Source organism: Manis javanica, chromosome 3, assembly GCF_040802235.1.
Source record: "Manis javanica isolate MJ-LG chromosome 3, MJ_LKY, whole genome shotgun sequence".
Taxonomy (NCBI): domain Eukaryota; kingdom Metazoa; phylum Chordata; class Mammalia; order Pholidota; family Manidae; genus Manis; species Manis javanica.
This window is the reverse complement of record NC_133158.1, coordinates 203235743-203255911: the sequence shown is the minus strand read 5'-3', so window position 1 is coordinate 203255911 and position 20169 is coordinate 203235743. Positions and strand designations below refer to the sequence as shown.

The window sequence follows — 20169 nt, the reverse complement described above, 5'->3', positions numbered from 1 at the left end:
AGAGTTTTTGCCAACCTCCACTTAGCTAAGTCCCTTTCCTTTATATCTGAGAGGACCACATATTTCTATTATTATTCATGAGGGTTCCCATATGGTTTTTAGGGGAGATGTGACGTCTTAACTGTCAAAATCTGAAACATATACATATACTTCGACTCTAGGTCCCCTTTAGGCATTTATCTGAAGGAAACAGTTGCATACGTGTGCAAAGATTTAGGAGCAAGGTCGTTCACTGCAGCCCTGTTGATAATGGCAATAAATTTTAAACAAATTAAATGGGGATTGGTTAAACATATTACAGTGTGTCATAATGGAGAATACTCTGCAGCTTTTCAAGAGGATGAGATACCACATACACTGTCATGGAGATATGTCAAAATACATTATGTTACTCTATTTTAAAACTTTTTTTAAAGCTTCCAGTGCAAGAAGGCAAATTAAACTAAGCATATACATATATCTTCTCATAGCCTCTGTTTAAATAAGAGTTGAGAAGGAGAAAGAAGGAGAAGGAGAAGGAGAAGGGGAAGGGGAAGGGGTAGGGGAAGGGGAAGGGGAAGGGGAAGAAGAAAAGAAGAAGAAAGACAACGTAAGAGAGCACAAGAGGGAGATCGTCAGCAGGGAAAAACTGTCAACATTCTCTAGAAGAGAGGAGTCCATGGAGGAGCACAGACTGACAGGGCAGAGCAGAGAAAGCCCGAGGAGACACACACTCAGACTATGCCTCTCAGGTAGAGGCCAGTGTACCAGCAGAACCTCCAAGAGGCTGAGGACTGGGAAATGGCAGGCCTGAAATCAGGTGGGGCTCATGGGGCTGAAAGAAGAGACATCGGCTGGAATGTGTGTGGATGGACAATCAACTCCTGCCCCCTTCCCCATATCATTAGTATAAAATTGGTGGATACCAGGCGCTTGTACTGTAATGACTTACAGAGATCTGCAAATCTTCTGACATCCTCCCATGCCCTCTATTTCACCCTGAATAGGCTAATGGGGGCATGATGAGTAGCACAAAGTGGGCATTCATAGTCCCCAAGGAAATGTATTTACATGCGGCTCTCTAGGTGGCCCACCTGGCCTTACTTCAGAGGTCACTTACCCATGTTTCCTGTTTGCGCAGCACCTCATACAGCCGGAGGCAGCCTTCCACTGTGATCTGGGGGGATGGACGTGCCGTACTTCCTGCATGCTGTGACTCTTGTTTGCTCTGTACAGACAGAAGATGATGAAATCAAGCTTTTAGGATGATAGAGTTGGTATTATCCTCTCTATACAAACACCACATCCTTACTTATGAACAACAACTAATAAAAGCAACAATGAAACAATTTAGGTCAGACCAGTGTGCTTTACATGATACTGACCCTGTTCGAATTGTCTTCCTTAAAAACTGGATGTTTGTTGACTTGGGCAGATTTTTCTTCTCCCTTAACTATTTGTTTTGCTCTGCCCAGAAAACTTTTCCCCCTTCTTCTGTTAAGTACCCAGTTGTGCCCAGGTCATCTGGATAGAGCAACCCCAACCCACATCCCCAATTCTTCTGCACTCCTAGCCTCAGGGGTAATCATACAACCAGCCTATGATCAAAGGACTCTATCACCCTGTATCTGCTTCAGGAATGAGGTGTATGACCCAAGCTGGGGCAGAGTCCACCTCTCTTTTTCTGATGGAGCTTCTGAGAGAGCTTTCTCTTCATCTGGGGATGTTAACCTAGGAAGATGTGTGTCGAGAGCTACCAACAGCCATCTTGCCATATGGAGTCTACATGAAAAATAAACCAGGAGGAGTGAGGCAGAATCGAAAGAAAGAGAGGCAAAGGCCTGTGTCTGGGTCACTGGATCATGCCAGAAGTGATGTAAACCAGAGATGAGCAGAAAACAGATCGCCTAACTGATTCTAAATGCACTCCTAGACTGCCTACCTAGAAATTAATTAATAATCAATTATTTAATTAATTCCTTTCTCTCTCCCTTGTTTTGCTCAAGCTGGTTTAAATTGGTTTTCTGTTTCTTAAACACCACTCCTAAATGATACAATAATCCATTATAGAAAGCCCTCCAAATCTTCATTTAACCTCCAGAATGACTGAATTTTATACCTGGAGAGTATCTCAGCAATTCTGTCCAGCACCAGATAGGAAGGACACCACCAATAACAATTTAACTCTTTTTAAGTAGGAGAACAAATTTGGGGACAAAAGAGCTGAAAGAGGGTAAAAATTCATGCAGAGTGAATGCTAAATAAATTCAAGAGCTGGTATAAATTTTACACTAAGCCTTCCAGCAGCCAACACAAAAAGGGAGACCTTATGAGTTAAACAGATACAATGCTCATGAGAAAAAACAATCCAATTGCTCATAAAATTAATTAGTATTCTTGGTGTTAAGAACAGAGGGGAATTTCTCTCTCTGGGTCTCCATAAAAAGAACACTGGGTGATGTAGTAAACATTGTTCCTACAAACAGCTACAAGAAGCAGCTACAAGAGTCATTATTTTTCTCCGGGTAATTTCAAGTGTTGTAGGACGTATTAAACACTTCAGCTTTAGACAACCACCATTGTCTTTTGTCTTAAGCTCATTAAAACCCTTCCCTTGGTTCCTTTTGGTGCTGAGGAGGCTGGTGGGAAGGCAAGACTTGTGAGAGGAGATGTGGGAACAAATGAAGGCTGGTCTAGGTCTGCAGTAGATCTAGAGGATGTTGAAGTTTTTGAGGGAAGTGGGCTCTCTTGCTGATGGGCTAAGACATGATCTATCACCCATCCACAGTAAGAAGATATCTTGGGAGGAGGCATACTTTCTTCTAAAATATCCTAGAGAGAAGAATAGGGTGAAGCCCAACTTGCATGTCATCTGATCTCAGCAATCAAAGATAATTTTATCTTTAGAATCCACTACAAGCCTTACTGAGAATCTAAGGATGCCCAATACATACACTTCTACATACCAAAGATGCAAAGTAATTGTATTAACAATCAGAGCTGAAGAGAATGCACAGTAGTTTCTTGATAATGACCCTGACTACGTTTAGGGTATGGGACTAAATAACCCTAACTATGGAAAAAGGAACAATGTACAAAGAAGGTCATTAAAGCATACTTGAAAGCAACCTGAAACGCTGGAACAGAAATGAACACAAGAGGAACTTTGAAGTAAACTACCGTATACATGATCAGTGGAATATCAGTCACTTAAAAATACTGTGAATCCTATGTAATATACTTAACGTTAAATTTTTTTCCCAGTTTGATTGAAAAACAATTCACATACATCACTGTAGAAGGTGTACAGCATGATGGCTTGATTTACATATATTGTGAAGTGACTATCACAGTAAGTTCACCTAACAACTCTCTTCTCATAAATAGATACAATAAAAAGAATAAAAAAGGAAAAAAGAACTCCTTGTGAGGAGAACCGTTAGAATTTACTCTCTTAACTTTCTTTATATTGCACAGTGTTAGTTATATTCATCATGTTGTACATTATATAACCATTCCTTATTTATTTTATAACTGGAAGTTTGTATCATTTGACCACTTTCCTCCATTTCACGCTTCCCAAGATTCAATTCTAAGTGAAAAACCAAGGGGATAAATCAATATGGCTACAATTACCAGAAATAAAAAATACTACTACACTAAAAAGAATAAATAAAGGAAATAAAGTTATGCTTGAGTGATGAGTGACATATTTCTCCTTAAATTGTGTTTTTAGTTTTGATATGAACATGTAATTCTTTAAATGAAAATAGGCTTATTAAAAAAAAGGCATAAAAAGTGGTTACAACAGTAATTAAAACTGTATGGTAATGGCACAAGAATAAATATATAGATCAATGGAACAGAATTAGTGACCAGAAATAAACCCACACATATGTGGTCAATTAATACATGACAAAGGGGGCAAGAATATACAATGGGGACCAGACAGTCTTTTCAATAAATGGTGTTGGGAAAACTGGACAGCTACATGCAAGATCACTGTCTCCTATCATACACAAAAGTAAACTAGCAATGGATTAAAGACCTATATGTAAGACATGACATGATAAAACTCTTAGAAGAAAACACCAGCAAGAATCTTGTGAACATGAGCATGAGTAATTTTTTTTCTGGATACATCTCCTCAGACGAGAAAAATAAAAGCAAAAATAAACAAGTGGGACTACATCAAGCTGAAAACTGCCCAGCAAAGGAAACCAACAAAACAAAAAAGGCAACCTACTGTATGGGAGAATATATGTGCGAGCGATATAGCCAAGAAGGGGCTTATATCCTGAATATCCGAAGAACTTATACAACTCAACACCAAAAAAACCCAAACAACCCAATTCAAAAATTGGCAGAGGACCTGAATAGACATTTTTGCAAAGACGACATACAGATGGCCAACAGACTCACGAAAGGACGCTCAACATCACTCATCAGTGGGGACGCAGATCAAAGTCACAATGAGGTACCAACTCATGCCAATCAGAGTGGCCACTGCCCAAAAGACATGAATGATAGTGCTGGCGAGGATGCAGAGAAAAGGGAACCCTCCTACACTGTTGCTGGGAATGTAAATGGTACAGCCACTGTGGAAAACAATATCAAAGTTCCTCAAAACACTAAAAACAGAAATACCATATGACTCAGCAACTCCACTTCTGGGAATCAACCCAAAGACAACAAGATCACTAATTCGAAAAGATATATTACAGCTATGTTTACTGCACAATATTTACAGTAGGATAAGGTACGGAAGCAACAAAGTTATCTACTAAGAAATGAATGGATAAAGATGATGTTGTACATATACACAATACTATTCAGCCATACAAAAGTAGGACATTCTGACATTTGTGACAATGTGCATAGACCTAAAGGGTATAATGCTAAGCAAAATAAGTCAGAGAGAGACAAATGCCACATGATTTCACTTAAATGTAGAATCCAAAAAACAAAACAAACAGAAAGAAATAGATCCATAAATACTGACAACAGACTGTTGGTTACACAGGGGAAGGGTTGGGGGAGTAGATGAAATAGGTGAAGGGGATAGAGAAGTACAAACCTCAAACTATAAAATAACTTAGTCATAGGAATGGGAGTGCAACATGGAGAATATAGCCAGTAATAGAGTAATATCGTGGTATAGTCATGAGGGGGAGACAAACGTCTTACCTGATGAGCTCTTAGTAATGTTTGTAATTACTGAGTCACTATGCTGTACATCTGAAATCAATATAATATTGCATATCAACTATATTTCCAATAAAAAAGTAGTTCCTTAAGTAAAAAGCAATGGCTTAAATAAAGTGGGATTTATAACTATTCTCTCTAAGATGTCTGATGTACAGCGCTTTAAACCAGAGAAACTTACACCATTTAACTGCAGTTAAAGCACGCCGCACATTTTGGCTGAGAACTGTACTCAAGGTCGGGAAAATATTACCAGGAAATATGGAGAAACATTGTAACAGTGATCCAGAGTACTGAGTTTGGAATCAAACTGTCTTGGTCTGAATTCCGTGTCTGCATTCCATTTAGCTGCATGACAGCAAGCAAGTTATCTGACCCCCCTGTGCCTGAACTTCATCACTCCTTAAATGGTATAGTAAAGGCTCCACCTCAATGGATTTGGGGAGGATTAAGTTAGCAATAGACATAAAGGACCTAGAACAGTACCTGACACATAACTACTCAAAAACTGCGAACAATTATTTTTACTTAGTTCAATGGTCCTCAAGTACAGTCAGTTTTACCCCCAGGGGACATACAGCAATGCCTGGGAACATTTTTGGTTGTCACAAGTGGGAGGGAGCCACCAGCAGCTAGTGAAAGAGGCCAGGGATGCTGGTAAACACTGTATAAAGCACCCCTGACAACGAAGACTTACCCAACCCAGCCCATAAGGTCAATAATGCTGCGCTGGAGATGTGACCTGCACCAGAGGTACACAACCCATGGACAATAAACCCAAGGAGAATTGTCAGAACAGAGAAGCAAACAGGCTGTATGCACATTTTAAACAGTAATGAAGCTCATTTTAAAGACATTGTCCAAGTAACGTTGAGACAGCATTTTTTTTCTCATTCCTTACACCAAAATAAATCCCAGGGCTGAAGTTTCAGATGTAAAAAGCAAAAACGCCATAACCAGAAAAAACTGACAGACAAGGGGAGGGGGGAAGCAATGTATATACAGATAAGGGCTATTATTATTCCTAGTACATAAAGAACATCTAAACTTCAATATACCGAAACCTAAAAAGAAGAGTGAGCAAAAGACACAATACCAGCAATTCACAAATAAAACTGGCTCTTGAACATATGAAAAAACATCCAATCTTATCAAAAGAGAAATGCACTGCAAAACTCTCCTGAGATCTCACTTTTACCCATTAGCTAGGCATAAATAAAAATCAGTAACACATTCTATTGGCAAGGCAATGGGCCAACAGGCAAGATCATGTATTGCTGACTGGAAAGCAAACTGATACATCCATTATTGGGGGGAGAAGTGTGTGAACATGGCAATATATAACAGAACTAAATCTATGTTTTCCTTCTGACCTAGAAATCTCAATTCAGAATATCCATAAGACACACTTGCCACAAAATTGAAAATGCACTTGCACAAGGTCACAAGTAATGGATTATACTCATTAAAAAAACAGGAACCTGGGAGTCCATGCTGATAGAATTAAAACTCTTCATCAGGGTAGACTGCCAGCTAACAAGTGTAGAAGGAATGATGAATAGAAAGAAACACTATTTGGCTACAGCAGAGAGGCTACTGATTTAGGCAGAAACCATTCATGAATGCTAAAGGTGGAAGTTTCATGGGGGAAACAATACTAGTGTAATCTTGGAATAACTCCCCACAAAAATACTAATTAGTTACAAAGAGAAAACTGATGAATTAGGTGGTCATATCTGGCAGATACCAATGCAACCTAGTGATCAAGGTTAGCATCTCCAGTACTGGGGATGGATTGAAGCATCTGTGATTCCTGGTGTGACTTACTGAGAACACAGCATCATTATCTGTGGTATTCCTGCCATGAATGAATATCCGCAGTCTATACCAGATAGATCCATACTGGAATTTATCCTATAGAATGTAAGGTATCTACTCTTTAAAACTGTCAAAGACGTAAAAGACAGGCAAACGCTTCCTATCTGTAGCTAAATCATTAGCAACTCTGGAACAAGAATTATGCCATAATTGTCTCTCTATCACCCTAACCCCTATGGTCTAATACTAATACAGAGTTTTGCAAATCTTAGGAACAGTGACCATGCCACCATTAAACAATTCCAGTCTGCCTAATGTCTTCTAAAAAATCTAGTCTTTTCACTGGCAGCAGTAAGTTAGGTCAAGTTTACCGTTTGCTACTAAAAATGTGAATCACCCTGTACAAGAAATGCACAGCAAATTAACTGACCCTGTGAGCTAGAACTGGTATGGCTGTGGGTAGTAATGAAGCCTTCAGAGAAGAAAGCACCTCTAAAGAACGGCGAGCTCCCCAGAAAGGCTCGAATAGGCAGGAGAGGGCAGAAACCGTAGAAAGGGCGAGGCACACACAGGAGTCAAGGAACAAACGTAGGTTAGAAAGAACGCACCGGGGCTGGGGCAGGACACGTAACAGCAGGACATGTTACAGGCTCTGTAACAGCAGGGGTCTTTGGCGAGGGATCGGAAGGGCCACTGTCCCCTCCAGTGCCACTGCTCACGTCGCTCCACAGCACCAAGTCACGGTTGTAGCGGAGGCGACCTTTCTCCGATCTGCGCAGCGCCTCCAGGGTCTCCCAGCAGCGACCCTGCGACGGCATGGCTAAGGCTCCTGCGCCTTCTTGCAGATGCCTTCTCACAGCCGCCTTCTCACAGTCGCCTTCTCGCAGCCGCCTTCTCGCAGCCGCCTTCTCGCAGCCGCCTTCTCGCAGATGCCGTCACGCGGACTCTGTTGTGGCAACAACACAGAAGCTCGAATCAGCCACGCCCAAACTGGCGCGTGCTTCTGCCCCCCCACGCGTGGGGGGCATGCACGCGCAACCCCTCCCCTAACGGCTTTTTCCCATTAACTTGTAAGAAAACTCTGTAAGCTTCCTTTCCATCAATTCACCCACTTCTCAATATAGTGAAGTGGAGAGTCATTGCTTAACACATAGTTTATTTAAAATAATATCAAGATGGTATTCCCGCACGTTATTCCCCAGGAGAGTTCCTCTGCCCAGGGTTTTCAGAGTTTCTTTGCTGACTGTATCTTCATAGTCATTATTCTTTATATAAGACTTGTCAGTCCTTGTGTGTTTGTGTAACTAACTTCACATACGCCAGGCTGTGTACTCTCCCTTGTTAATAGTCACTTTGGTGCTTCATGATGCTTAATACTCCCCATACAGGTGCCCCCAAAGAGGATACAGCCAGCCAGGGTTAGCAGTGTGGAGACTGTCCCCTCAAAGTTTACTTGTGGTCACTGCACACCAGGGTTCCCAAATACACTGTGGCTGTCTTACCCAATAAATAAACTGGCATGTCTTTAGAGAGTTCACAACTGCCAAATATTGTAGCTTTGTCAGGAGATGTTTAGCTGTGCTGGTATTTAATCTCCTACTTCCAAATGTTATATTCCTTGGTTATATTACTGCTGCATAAAACTTGAAAACCTGCTTTAAAACCATCACAAAATAAAATGTGCATATTTTAAAACTAAGTTTCCAATATCTGCCATGTTTCTGTAACAACACTTTATTACCCATTCTGGAGATATATCACACTTTAGGCTTGGCTTCATATGTGTGCAAGGGAAGGGAACACCTTCATACGTTTCCATGAAGTGCTAGTGTAAGTCAGAACAATATGCTTGATGGGAGAGCAAATTACCACTTAATAAAGAGGAGAGGAAAACAGGAAAGCAAGTACATTTATATAGTCGTTGTTTTTGTTGCTGTTGTGCTTTTATTTATTTCTTGCTCTGCTCCCAAGGATTCAGTTTTCAGAGTAGAGTTCTGTCTTGTAAAGAATGGGAGGTCATCATTACCATCCTTGCAAGAAAAAGGTGAAAAAACTGAGAATCAGTGACTCTTCTTGGACCCTTCTAAGAGCTAAGGTCCTAATATAAACCATCACCCTAAAATCTGGAGAGTCAGGCAAATGCTAGAGTCATAGTTGATATCTTATCTGGAAGAGAAGTCACTGGAGCCAGGCTGAGAATTCTCCAGAGCACAGGATGATCCCTAATAAAAAGCCTTAGAGTCTTATAAGAGCCGGAGAGAGAAATGTTCCAACCCCAGCCCTTTCTAGTGCTCCCATTTCACCAAAGAGAGGTGGAGAGGGGAAGTATACCTCTGGAGAAAAAACTTGTGGAAATCACAAACCAGATGTGGGCTGACTAAATGTTGACATTGTATCAGAAGCTCATAGAAAACGTGACTACCAGGCCGCAGGTTCCTGTAAATGACAGGTGCAAGTGCCACAGGGGCAGACAACACCTTAAAGACACCAGAGCAGATTAAGAATGCCCTAGACTGGCTCATCAGTAGACTGGTTACAGCTGAAGAAACTATGTATAAATTTAAGGAACTTAAATTTCGGTAAGAAGAAACTTACCGAAATGAAATACAAAAAGGAGTAAGAATCAAAAAAGACAAAAAAAATCCAGGAATCATAGGTCAGTTGCAACAGATATAATAACCATCTTTCTGAAATACCAGAAAGCATAAAAACAATGGAGCAAAATAACTGTTTGAGGTAATAATGGACACAAATTCTTCAAAATTGATGGCAGACACCGAGCCAGAGACTCAGGAAGCTCAGAGAACACCAAATGGGACAAACTCCGAAGAATCTATATGTACTTATATCATATTCAGACTTCAGAAAACCAAAGACAATGAGATAATATTGAAAGAATCCAAAGGGAAGACAAAAAAAAACACAACAAAACACCTTGCCTATACTAGAAACCATGCAAACAGGAAAGATGAGTGAAATATTTAAAGTGTTGAAAGAGAAAAACCTAGGATTTTATATCCATCAAAAATTTCCTTCAGAAGTGGTGGAAAAAAAAGAGGTGTTATCAAACAAACACAAATGGGAGGAATTCACCACCAGAAGAGCAGCACTGATATAATATTTTTAAAAAGTGTATCAGGGGATGAAACAATGATAAAGATAAGCATCATGGTCTGCATGTCGGTGTTCCCTTCAGATTCACATGTTGAATCCCTAAACCCCAGTGTGATGGTATTTGGAAGAGGGGCCTTTGGGAGACCATTCGGTTTACTTGAGGTAATGACGGTGGTGCCTTCTTATTGACTGTGTTCCACAACATCCACATTTGATGGAGAGCTGGCGTAGCGTTATTAGAGAAGAGGCCAGGGACAGCAGGGTGAACTGTGCACATGCGCTCGGGGAACTGATGAGCCGCCCTTTTTGTTTCGTTTGCCAGATAACGGGGATGGTGCTATTGCATGAAATTCAAATGTGCGGACTCTGGCATCACACTGAGCTGTGCTCACATTTAGACCTACACATAACCTGTATTCCCCAGGGTAGGGCGTATCTGAATTTTCCCATTTGTAAGGCAGGAATACAAACTGTAAACCTTCCACTTCTGAAAATTTGTTCCTTTTTATTTCATAATGCTATTTAGTTCTCATTTTCTACGTATGTAATTAGTCTGGTCAGATGTTTATCATTTTTTCTGTATTAAATGAATTATCTGCTTTCTTAATCTTCTTTATCATGTATTTCCCTTTTTTCCATTTATATCCATGTCTACCATTGTTACTACTTTCCATCTAACTTCCCTGAGTTTATTCTGCTTATCTTCTTCTGTCATGTTAAGAATTATACTCAATTTTCCACATTTTCCTTTTCTTATGTAATATTAAAGGCTGTATATTTTTGTGTAAATATTTTGGGTTGATTCTTAAATTATCACTTATAGTATTTAAACTCTTCACTCATATGCATTTTAAATTTTCACCTCAGTTTTCTTTTTGCTCCATCAAGTATTTTCAACTGATTTAAAGTTTACAAACATATAGGATATTTTAAACTATATTTTACGTTGTATTTCTAACTTAATTATAAGCTGGTCCTAGAACATCGTCTATTTAATGCCCATTATTTGTTTTGATTTAATTACGGTCCTAGTGAAATTCTTCTTCAAAGTAATCCTTGCTAAGATAAAGATTCTGATTCATGGATTTAGAGTTCATACGTCTGAGGATTTACACTTAATGCATAGATATGTTAGTACACAAAATTATTCCTGAAAATATATCCGCTATCAAGAAGAAATAAAGTCCCTTCAACCTTAAATGACATGGAGCTAAAATCTGTATCAAATTAGCCTAAAGAATCAAGATAATGAATTTATGAATTTATTTACTCTCCCATGCTAATTAATTTATGCCTCTATAAGAACATGATGCCATGTTTTGAGATACTTATTTTTATTTGTGAACATAAGACATTGAGCAGATATTCTTGAATTCGGCTATCTGACAGGATGTTTCACTTATCTGTGCTCTGGGTGCTCTGGGGTCAGATTGGGAGAACAAGGTGTGAACAGCAAAATGTTCCCTAAAGGATAGAGTAATAAATTTGGGAGCTGTGAAGAAAACATCTGTATAGCACTTTTATACAGGAAATAGTGACCCCCTTATAATAACATTCATTAGGGAACAAAAAGAAAAGAAGGACATTGTCTACTGGCTCCTGATGAGAAAGCAAACTAAGTGAATGAATGGATACTTCCTACCCCCAGTATTTCATTTTGAGGGTTTGAATCATATGTTTGTGTGAAAATGTGGTTTGCTCTCCACGGGTACCATACAATCAAAAAAGAAGTTGACATCTAAAAAATCCAGCATAAAATCTCTAAGAATTAGTGGATTGACAAAAGGTGATTGGGTCACAAGGAAGGGAGAAAGTTTTGATACAAAGAAAAGGAAGGGAACATTTTACAACTTGAAAATATTTTGGAATAGGAGATTTTAGCAAACACACTTGCTGTCTCTACACTGCCTTGGAAAAAGCATTACCTGCTGCGTCCCCAGAGCCAAGCAGCGCAATCCCACTGGCATCCTGACAGTATCAGGTGGGCAATGGGCTAACGGGGGTGAACTAGGCCAGCTTCAGGTGATCAGAAAGTTCACTGAGTGTTCCCTCCTCCATGCGGGTTTGGAAGAGGCCAGGATCAAGTCATCTTTTAATGCCCAGGGCTTCCTGGCCTACCTCTGTTTTCCTTCTTACCTCACATTAGATGAGGGGTAGGATCTGAGCTGTGGCATCTCCCTCCAGACAGACATGTAACAGGAGGCACTCACAGAGAAATCAGAAACATGCAGGATGCAGACCTCCAATGGGAAGCAAAGAGCTACCTGACAAGCATGAGTCAGAGCCGAACCACACACAACTCTGCATTTTGATGCTGTAAAGGGAAAGATTTATTTTCTCTTAGTTTCTCTGCTTATTCACGTTATCTCCTTCCAAATCTATAAAGATCCAACCTATCAATGTTTTCTTTCCTTCCCTATGATTTAATTCACACTTTCATAGCAATCCCTTCTCCTATGGCTGCACACATCTTAGTCTCATGTAATAAAGCCCTCTTTGCAAACCGTGTTTCTCTGGAGTTGCTAAGATCCTACCTTACCTTTCTTTTCACCACTTAGATTTTTGAAAAAAGAGTCAACATGGACTTTTTGCATTGCACACTTTAATCTTCTTTCCCCAAAAGGGAATCATTACCGAAATGATTTCCAATTTCCAAGTCCATCAGAAAACTTCGTTCTTAATTTATATGACTTTTGGAAGCGTTCAGTACATGAACATTTTTGACGTTTTCTCACTTGTTTCAATGACAGCACTTTAACTTGACACTCTTTCCTAACTGACAACTCTTTTTTTAGCCTCTTTGCAAGACACTCTTTGGTGATGGTGTGTTTTTAGAATTTCCATCCTTGGATTTCTATGCCCTTTAAACTACTCTTGGACATACCATCTGGGACTTTTGACTCAGATTCCACCTAAAACTGATGATAAACAAATCCTCATCTCCACCTCAAATCTCTCTGCTGAGCTTCAGGTCAATATTTACAATTGTTTTCCTGAGCAACTTCTCCCAGAGTCTAACACACATCTCAGATTCAGGATACCCATGTCCATATGCATTACTCGTTCAATCTCCCCCTCTCTGCCCTCTTCCTTGTAGTATCTTCTAAAAAAATGGCACCCGTTTCATGCAGTGCACCACCTAGGGGTTTCTCTGGGTTCCTTCATCTCTTTGTCCCCACAGCAAATGGACTGCTAGATGGTTTCACTGTATCCACGTAATACCTTCAATTCTATTCCTACTCTTTACATGCTGCTGTTCTAATTTTCTTTCTTTCCTTTTTTACCTAAAAACTTCCATGTTGTCTATCTCCAGTCCTGTCCTTATATTGCTTTTTAAAACTTCTAGTTGATCTTTCTAAAATAAAAAATTGATCATGTCCATCCCATCTTTAAATTATTTTTAGGGGATTAAGGAAAATTGGTTTAAAACAGCTGCATGAAGCTCCTAAGGGTCAGCCTGCCTCTACTTCATATGCACATTTGGGAAACAAGAGATGGCCTCTCTATAGTTTTCCATTTTTCAATGCTGTGACTACGTTCTTAATATTTCAGTCTTATGACTGAACATGAAGTAACTTTTAGGGCTCAGTCTCCCAGGCAGAGAGCTGTCACATTATTTAATCACATTTTCCTGGAAGCACATCTTCTGCTTGGTTGCTCAGGAGGTTAAGAGTAATGAAACTTATTTGTCACAGCCTTACTTTTCATTTCAAAGCTTTAAGCAGCTCTTGAGGTCTAAACTATAATGACACAATTTTGGAAAGCTTTTATGACTAACTTAAAATAATTGAAATTGAAGTGCTTTACATTTTCTAAATGAAAATAAATGCTAGACCACTTCATAAAAGAGTTTTAGCTATTGCTTTTGCAAAAAAGCCAGCAATTATTCTTTCATATTCAGAGCTTTCTATGATTATGTCTTTTTTTTTCATGTATCTTTATTAGCTTGGACAAAGGTTGTTTTGATTATGGTTATTTTAAATATGGGAATACTACATTTGAATATCAATACTTGTATTGTAATTTTAAATACAAGCCTAGATGTCCCATGGCATGTGTTTGACATCACCATATTGTCTTTCTCCACCTGCAGACCTGGTTTTCATGTAAGGGCAGGTATGTTAAGGTACCATATAAAGATGGCACCTTCTTCTAAGCATAGATTTTACTCAAAAATTCTGGAAAAATATTATATAACACATCTAACAATTTTGCTCTATTATAATCAAATATTCACATGCATTTTCAAGATGTATTCGCACAGTCAGACCATCAAGAAATTTCTTATTTCATTGGGCATTTCAAACCAATACGGCAAGATTTGGGGTACAATTGACTTGCCTCTGATTCAGAGCTTGTTTTAAGTGAAAATATTTGAGAAAGTCTGTTTACTATAAGGAAGTCCTTTCGGTCTTTTCCCAGGCATCTTGTTAGGTTGAATTCTATATTTTTTATGTAGTAATATGAATCAATAACCAGAAGCACAGGGTAAATTTTCTAGTATTTTAATTTAGAGAAAAGAATCACATATATTAATTTGTGACCTCCTATGAAAAGATAAGACTAGATACCAAACTACTACGCCAGGAGGAAAGAAACTGAATTTCTGGCTTCTGAGTGTCCATTTATGTCTCTGATATTGGGCATGTTACAATTGTAATGAATTTAATCTGACATTCCTCAAATTTAATCTTCTAGCTTTACAGGAGTGATTTTGGTGATGGACACCTCTAATTTTAACCACGTTTTTCCATATTTAAATGATAGGAAAATTTTTCCCAAATTAATCACAAATACAGACTATGGTCACATTCATTCTTTGGTTCCAGCTGAATCCACTTTTTCCTAAGAAATAGATGCCACCTGCATTGTATATTACAGTTACTCAAGAACTTTCAAAGCAGTTTTAATATTCTATTTTGGTCTTCTCTCTTCTTATCTCAACAGCTCCAGTCATATCCGTTATTTCACATGTAAAGCATTTGAATCTGTTTAATGACCCAACCTGCTCTCCTATTTACTGCTTTAGATTGACAGACTCTCTGAAATTATAACACCTATAAATGAACGATAATTCTCAGAGTATGGTTTTACCAGTATGGAGTTTATGGAAGATTTCTCTCCTTCTATGCCACATGTTTAAAAGTATGAGTACATTCTTGCTCCCTGTCCAGAATAGTCATACCCTAATAGTGTTCTCTATCCATTTTTATTTATTTTAATAACCTTTTCCTCATCTACAATTCTTAAAATGTTCCATTTGTAAGTTGGCTTAATATAATTTAAATTGCCATAATAGAGAATTACTTGACTCAGTTCCAAATTAAAGTGCTGGAAAAAAATGGAAGCTCTAGCAATTTTAAATTGCTTTACCCTCAACCTGGCAATTAAAAATAATTGCCACACTTTCAGTTTTGTAAAGTTGCTCAGTCTGGATGTGGCTGAGATCCTGGTTTGTTAAAATAAAAAGAAGAAAAAGTACATTGTGTCTAATTATTACAAAGGTTTTAAGTAATAAAATTGTCTTGCTTGGGTAAAATCAGGTTTCTAATTCAACAGACTCTTTTAAATACTTCAAAAGACTTCCATTTAAGTAATTAAGTTCTGAGTAGAAATCAGCGGTGGTTTATTTATCAAAATGTTCAGAAAGAAATGGAATGTCTGTCAACCACGTTGTAGAGGGATTTCAGCCTTGAGTTACAGGACATAACAGGACTCACCGGAGCCTTGGAAAGTCAGCTTCATAAACATCTACCAAGCTAGGTTCATATCTCAATACAAAATAACCAGTAAAGCAACTACTGTCCTTTGGTGAAAAAAATTAGAGAAGGCCCTCATTTTGAAGTCATTAATTGCAAACAAATCATTTGGGCATAATTTAGACTAGCTAATACTTTTGGTCTTAGAAGTTCCCTTAAGTATCAGATTTACTGGAAACAGCTTATAGAGAATTATATTTTCCTTAAAACACAAAGAGCTTGAAGAGAATGGGACTTTAGAACCATATAATCTTCTGTATAACCTACAAATTATAAATATTGACCTGGTTAGCGAATGTACAATTCCATTTCTTCTAAAATCTTCTTTCACAATTTATAACAGTGGCTGTGAATGTTCCCCATACTTTAATTTCATCCATATGACTTGCCAGGCTTTTTCATGTGCTGCAATTCCCTCTTTATATTTGGACTTCCTTTAGAAAGTTTTGATAATACCATTCACGACTACCTACTGCCAACTCTTGCATTTTTGAACCTTAATATGTATGCAGAGCATAGCAATAAGTGCCTGTAGGTAAACCAAAAGAACATAAAGCTCTAGAAATAAACGTTTGAAATGCAAAACTAGTCTGGCCTTTAATCAAACATTTATTAAGTGCTGACATAGGTCTGGTACTCAGTGGGACACTAGATCAGAGTGCTTACAGTAATTTTGCATGCCAGGAAATGTGTATGGCTCAGGTGGTACGTTCACCTTGGTTTGAAATTTTTTTAAACAAACACTTTTCACTGGGTTTTTGGCTCCAGTCAAACTGATGATTATTATTCTATCCATGTCTATTTTGGAGCTCAAGAAAAGGTTGAAGAAGTTTTATCTTAACTCATTTTTAAAGGGACAGAGGTCTGTTAGGAAGTGAATAACTATATTTTAACATGGTTGATTATAAAAATAATGACAAATAATTACAACAATGACATGTATTATTTCCTTTATTTCCCCCCAAAAACCTATAAATTTGCTACTGTTGTTATTCTAGTTTTGTAGTTGTGGTAAGAGAGTTATAGAAAAGGTTAACAACATACTCAATATCTCATATCTGGTAAATGGTAGAAATACGTTTGGACCAGTCTCTTTCCCTGCACAATATGAGCATTTGACCAGTGATTCCTATATTATAATAAATGTGCTAAGGTACTAATGATATAACAACTTCTTTTTATTTTTGTTATAAATGTTTCCTTACTTATTGTCTCCCAATAATACTTGGAAAGGTGAATGAAAAACTTTGAAGCTGTGGAGGAATGGTGAACACTTTTGAGTTCAGAACATATAATTACGTGTGTATAATTTTACTTTCATCAAATTATTTCATGCCTTAAGTAGTTTCTGAATTATAGTCACAAAGCAGTTCAATATTATAGCTGTCTGGATGGTTCTTCCAGATTTTAGGTGGAGCTTCTCATTTTCCAGTTTTATTCCACAATTGTGTCTTACTCCGAATTCTCTTGTATTATGTTTTTAAAAGTTAATTCAGAGAGCATGAAAAGAGCCCTCAGGTATCGGAAATGGCATTCAAGTTGAAGACAAATTTAATTTTGTTTCTTACGTCTTGAGCTACCTTAGAGGGGTTAACTCAATTGTTTTGCAATAAAACAAGAACTTAGACTAAATGAAGACACTTCTAAGTATCTTTCTTGCTTTAAATGTAATTATGCCTCCTTCCTAATCTAAATTGTTACTTTTCATGAGTTTAAAAAATAAATTGGGTCTATTATGTAGTTAGAAAGATACGTGAAAAAAATTTGAGTGGGGAACTGGATGGCGGGACATTTGCTAAATGTTGATGAGAAAAAGGAAGAATGTGTCCACAGTGAGGAAGATGAGGACGTGACAACTGGGACAGCTGGAGGACGGCCACATGAATGCCAGCCTTTCCAACTATCCATTGATGACCCAGAGAAATAAGACCACAGAGAATGTGGAATGTTGACTGTTCGTTGATAACCACTAATTACCTTTTGCTTAAAAACATGGTAGATTATACCTATTGTCATTCTAATTATTATTATTCATTTAAAATGGTTTATATTTTTATTATAGGTCAAGATTTGCAGCAACTGTAAAATTTGAATTAACCTACTTTTAGGGCCATGTTAAAATCATGAATGTGGAAAACTTGCGGAAACAAAATATTCCTGTACAAAGAAAACAGTTTTGTCAAGGAATAACAATCCTTTAATGTCCACCTAACATTCATATTTGTTGATCCCATCCTCCCACCATATTCTTCAAAAAAGGAACTTGAAGAGGATGACACAAATGCCTAAAATAGACTTCTCAAAGAAAATAATGGGAGGAAAAGAGAAAGTAGAATAAATAATGTGATGTTATATGAGAAGGTGAGGTCTATAATTGTATCCTTCAAAATGGTAAAATTGGTTGAAAATTAAGCTGCACAGACATTTGCTGTCTTCATGTGTTTACTCATAGTTATTTTCTCCATCATTATATTGATCTCTTATGCTTTACAATGTTTTTAACCTATGAAGGTTGTTATGTAAGTATTTTATAAAATATTACTTTTCCAAATGAAATTTAATTGACTTGGTCCCTTGGAGAAAAATTTAATGGCCTTAAATAACCAGTCTTTCTTTAAAAAATTACTATTATGCACTAGAGGAAAATTTTCTGGAGTAGAAAATAAATCACTACAGTGGCTTTAGTTGAAAGTATAAAGACACTGGAGCCAAAGTAACATACAGTATGTTGAACTGCTAATTTTTTCCAATTACGAATTGGGTATCCCAAAAATTGTCACTTAGTTTCCTATTTTCATTCACCAAATGTGTTAAGACAATGGTCAGAAGAGGAGAAAAAGATCAGAATAATGAAGAGGTAACCATTTGAAATTATAGACTCCATGACATTTTGGAAATATAGATCCAAGATGGCCCAATGACTACTTAGTTAGGGATCTCCCAAACACATATGTGATTTTCCAAGAATTTTCTTCTTTTGAAGCAGGTATTATTAATAATGAGTGTACAACTCATAAAAAAGAATGAAACTGTGAAGAATACAAATAAAAATGTTCCATCTTGTCAGTAATGAATAAAATGCTCAGTACATGATGAGAGTATGTCAAAACTACGGGGGAGACAGTTTGAAATTGTCCAAATGGCCGAATTTGAACAAAGAGAGCAGTAATGATGATTGTAATGGACTAGAACCCTAGGAAAAATTAAGTAAGTTTGCATGTCTCTGTGCTGATTTAAAGAAATAATTAAATATGCAAATCAGGGTGGATGCACAGTTTCTCATTAAAGTAGAATTCCAATTAATAAATGGAGATGGAATAATAGAAATGCAATATCAACAATGCTAACCACCATAGTAATATTTGCTGCAAGAAAAATTATCAAGGGATGTTAAAATTAATATATGAAAATATGATAAAAAGCAGGTTAATTACATAGGCTCAAACTCTCCCCCATAATACTTATTAATTATAAAAGGGAAGTCATAGGGAGAAACCTGTCCAGACCAGTTTCACCAAGTGATCAACGTTGATCTCATTGATAATGAAAAGTATCAGTATAAGCGACTGGTTGATGCTGCGCCCTGAGAACAATGTCATGTTGTATCTGTGGTCTCTTAGCTAAAATTTATTCATGAAAACACATCAAACAAACCCAGAGCCAGGGACATTGACAAAATAATTGGCCTGTGATATACAAACATGTCAATATCTTGAAGGAAAAATCTCTTCCCAATTGGAGATGATAAATGAGACATTAAATTAAATGCACTGTGGATCTTCCTCCCAAACAAGACAACAGAAAGCGGTGTGTTCAGTGATGTCTGTGGATGAGTGAATAGTACTGTGTAAGTGTTAATTTCCTGATTTTGTTAATTTCCTGATTTTGATGCTTTCATTTTGGTTATAGAAGATACTAACAGTTGAGAAGCTATACAAGGGAACTCTTTATCTGAGTTTTGCAACGTTTCAGTATTCTGGAATTATTTCAAAATGCAAAGCTAAATTTTTTTTCAAAGACAGTAATTTCTTGTTAACTTTTGTTTTGAGAATCTAATATAATTAGTCTTGCTCTTTGGAAAATGACCTGTACTAGGTTTTTTTTTTCTATGCTACCTGAACATTAACTAATGTATCTCACTAACTATCCAATGCAGGATCAAAATAAACAAAAAAAGAAAACCAGTATTTTAAACAGTCATTTCTCAAAATTTAAATAGGTGCTTTGAAAATAAAGTGAGAGGCCAGTTTCCTGTCCCAGGAGCCTTCACAGTCTAAGAATAAGGGGGACATGT

General features: G+C 37.5%; 1 protein-coding gene across 1 annotated transcript; it reads right to left on the bottom strand.

The window, feature by feature from the left end:
- Nucleotides 1–213: 213 nt before the first annotated feature.
- Nucleotides 214–7927, bottom strand: LOC140848287 (mRNA export factor GLE1-like). The gene is made up of 3 exons (XM_073230505.1): nucleotides 7611–7927; nucleotides 1100–1207; nucleotides 214–240 (listed from the first exon to the last, which is right to left on the bottom strand). Exons 1-3 carry the CDS (start codon nucleotides 7818–7820, stop codon nucleotides 214–216), a joined length of 345 nt encoding a protein of 114 aa, XP_073086606.1. The 5' UTR covers nucleotides 7821–7927.
- Between the last annotated feature and the right edge of the window lie 12242 nt (nucleotides 7928–20169).

Coding starts and splice junctions, on each gene's coding strand:
- LOC140848287 (XM_073230505.1), bottom strand. CDS start 7,820: ATGCCGTCGCAGGGTCGCTGCTGGGAGACCCTGGAGGCGCTGCGCAGA. Junction 1,208..7,610: donor CGTGTCCTGCCCCAGCCCCG/GTGCGTTCTTTC, acceptor CTGTCTGTACAG/AGCAAACAAGAGTCACAGCA. Junction 241..1,099: donor TGCGCAAACAGGAAACATGG/GTAAGTGACCTC, acceptor CATTATCAACAG/GGCTGCAGTGAACGACCTTG.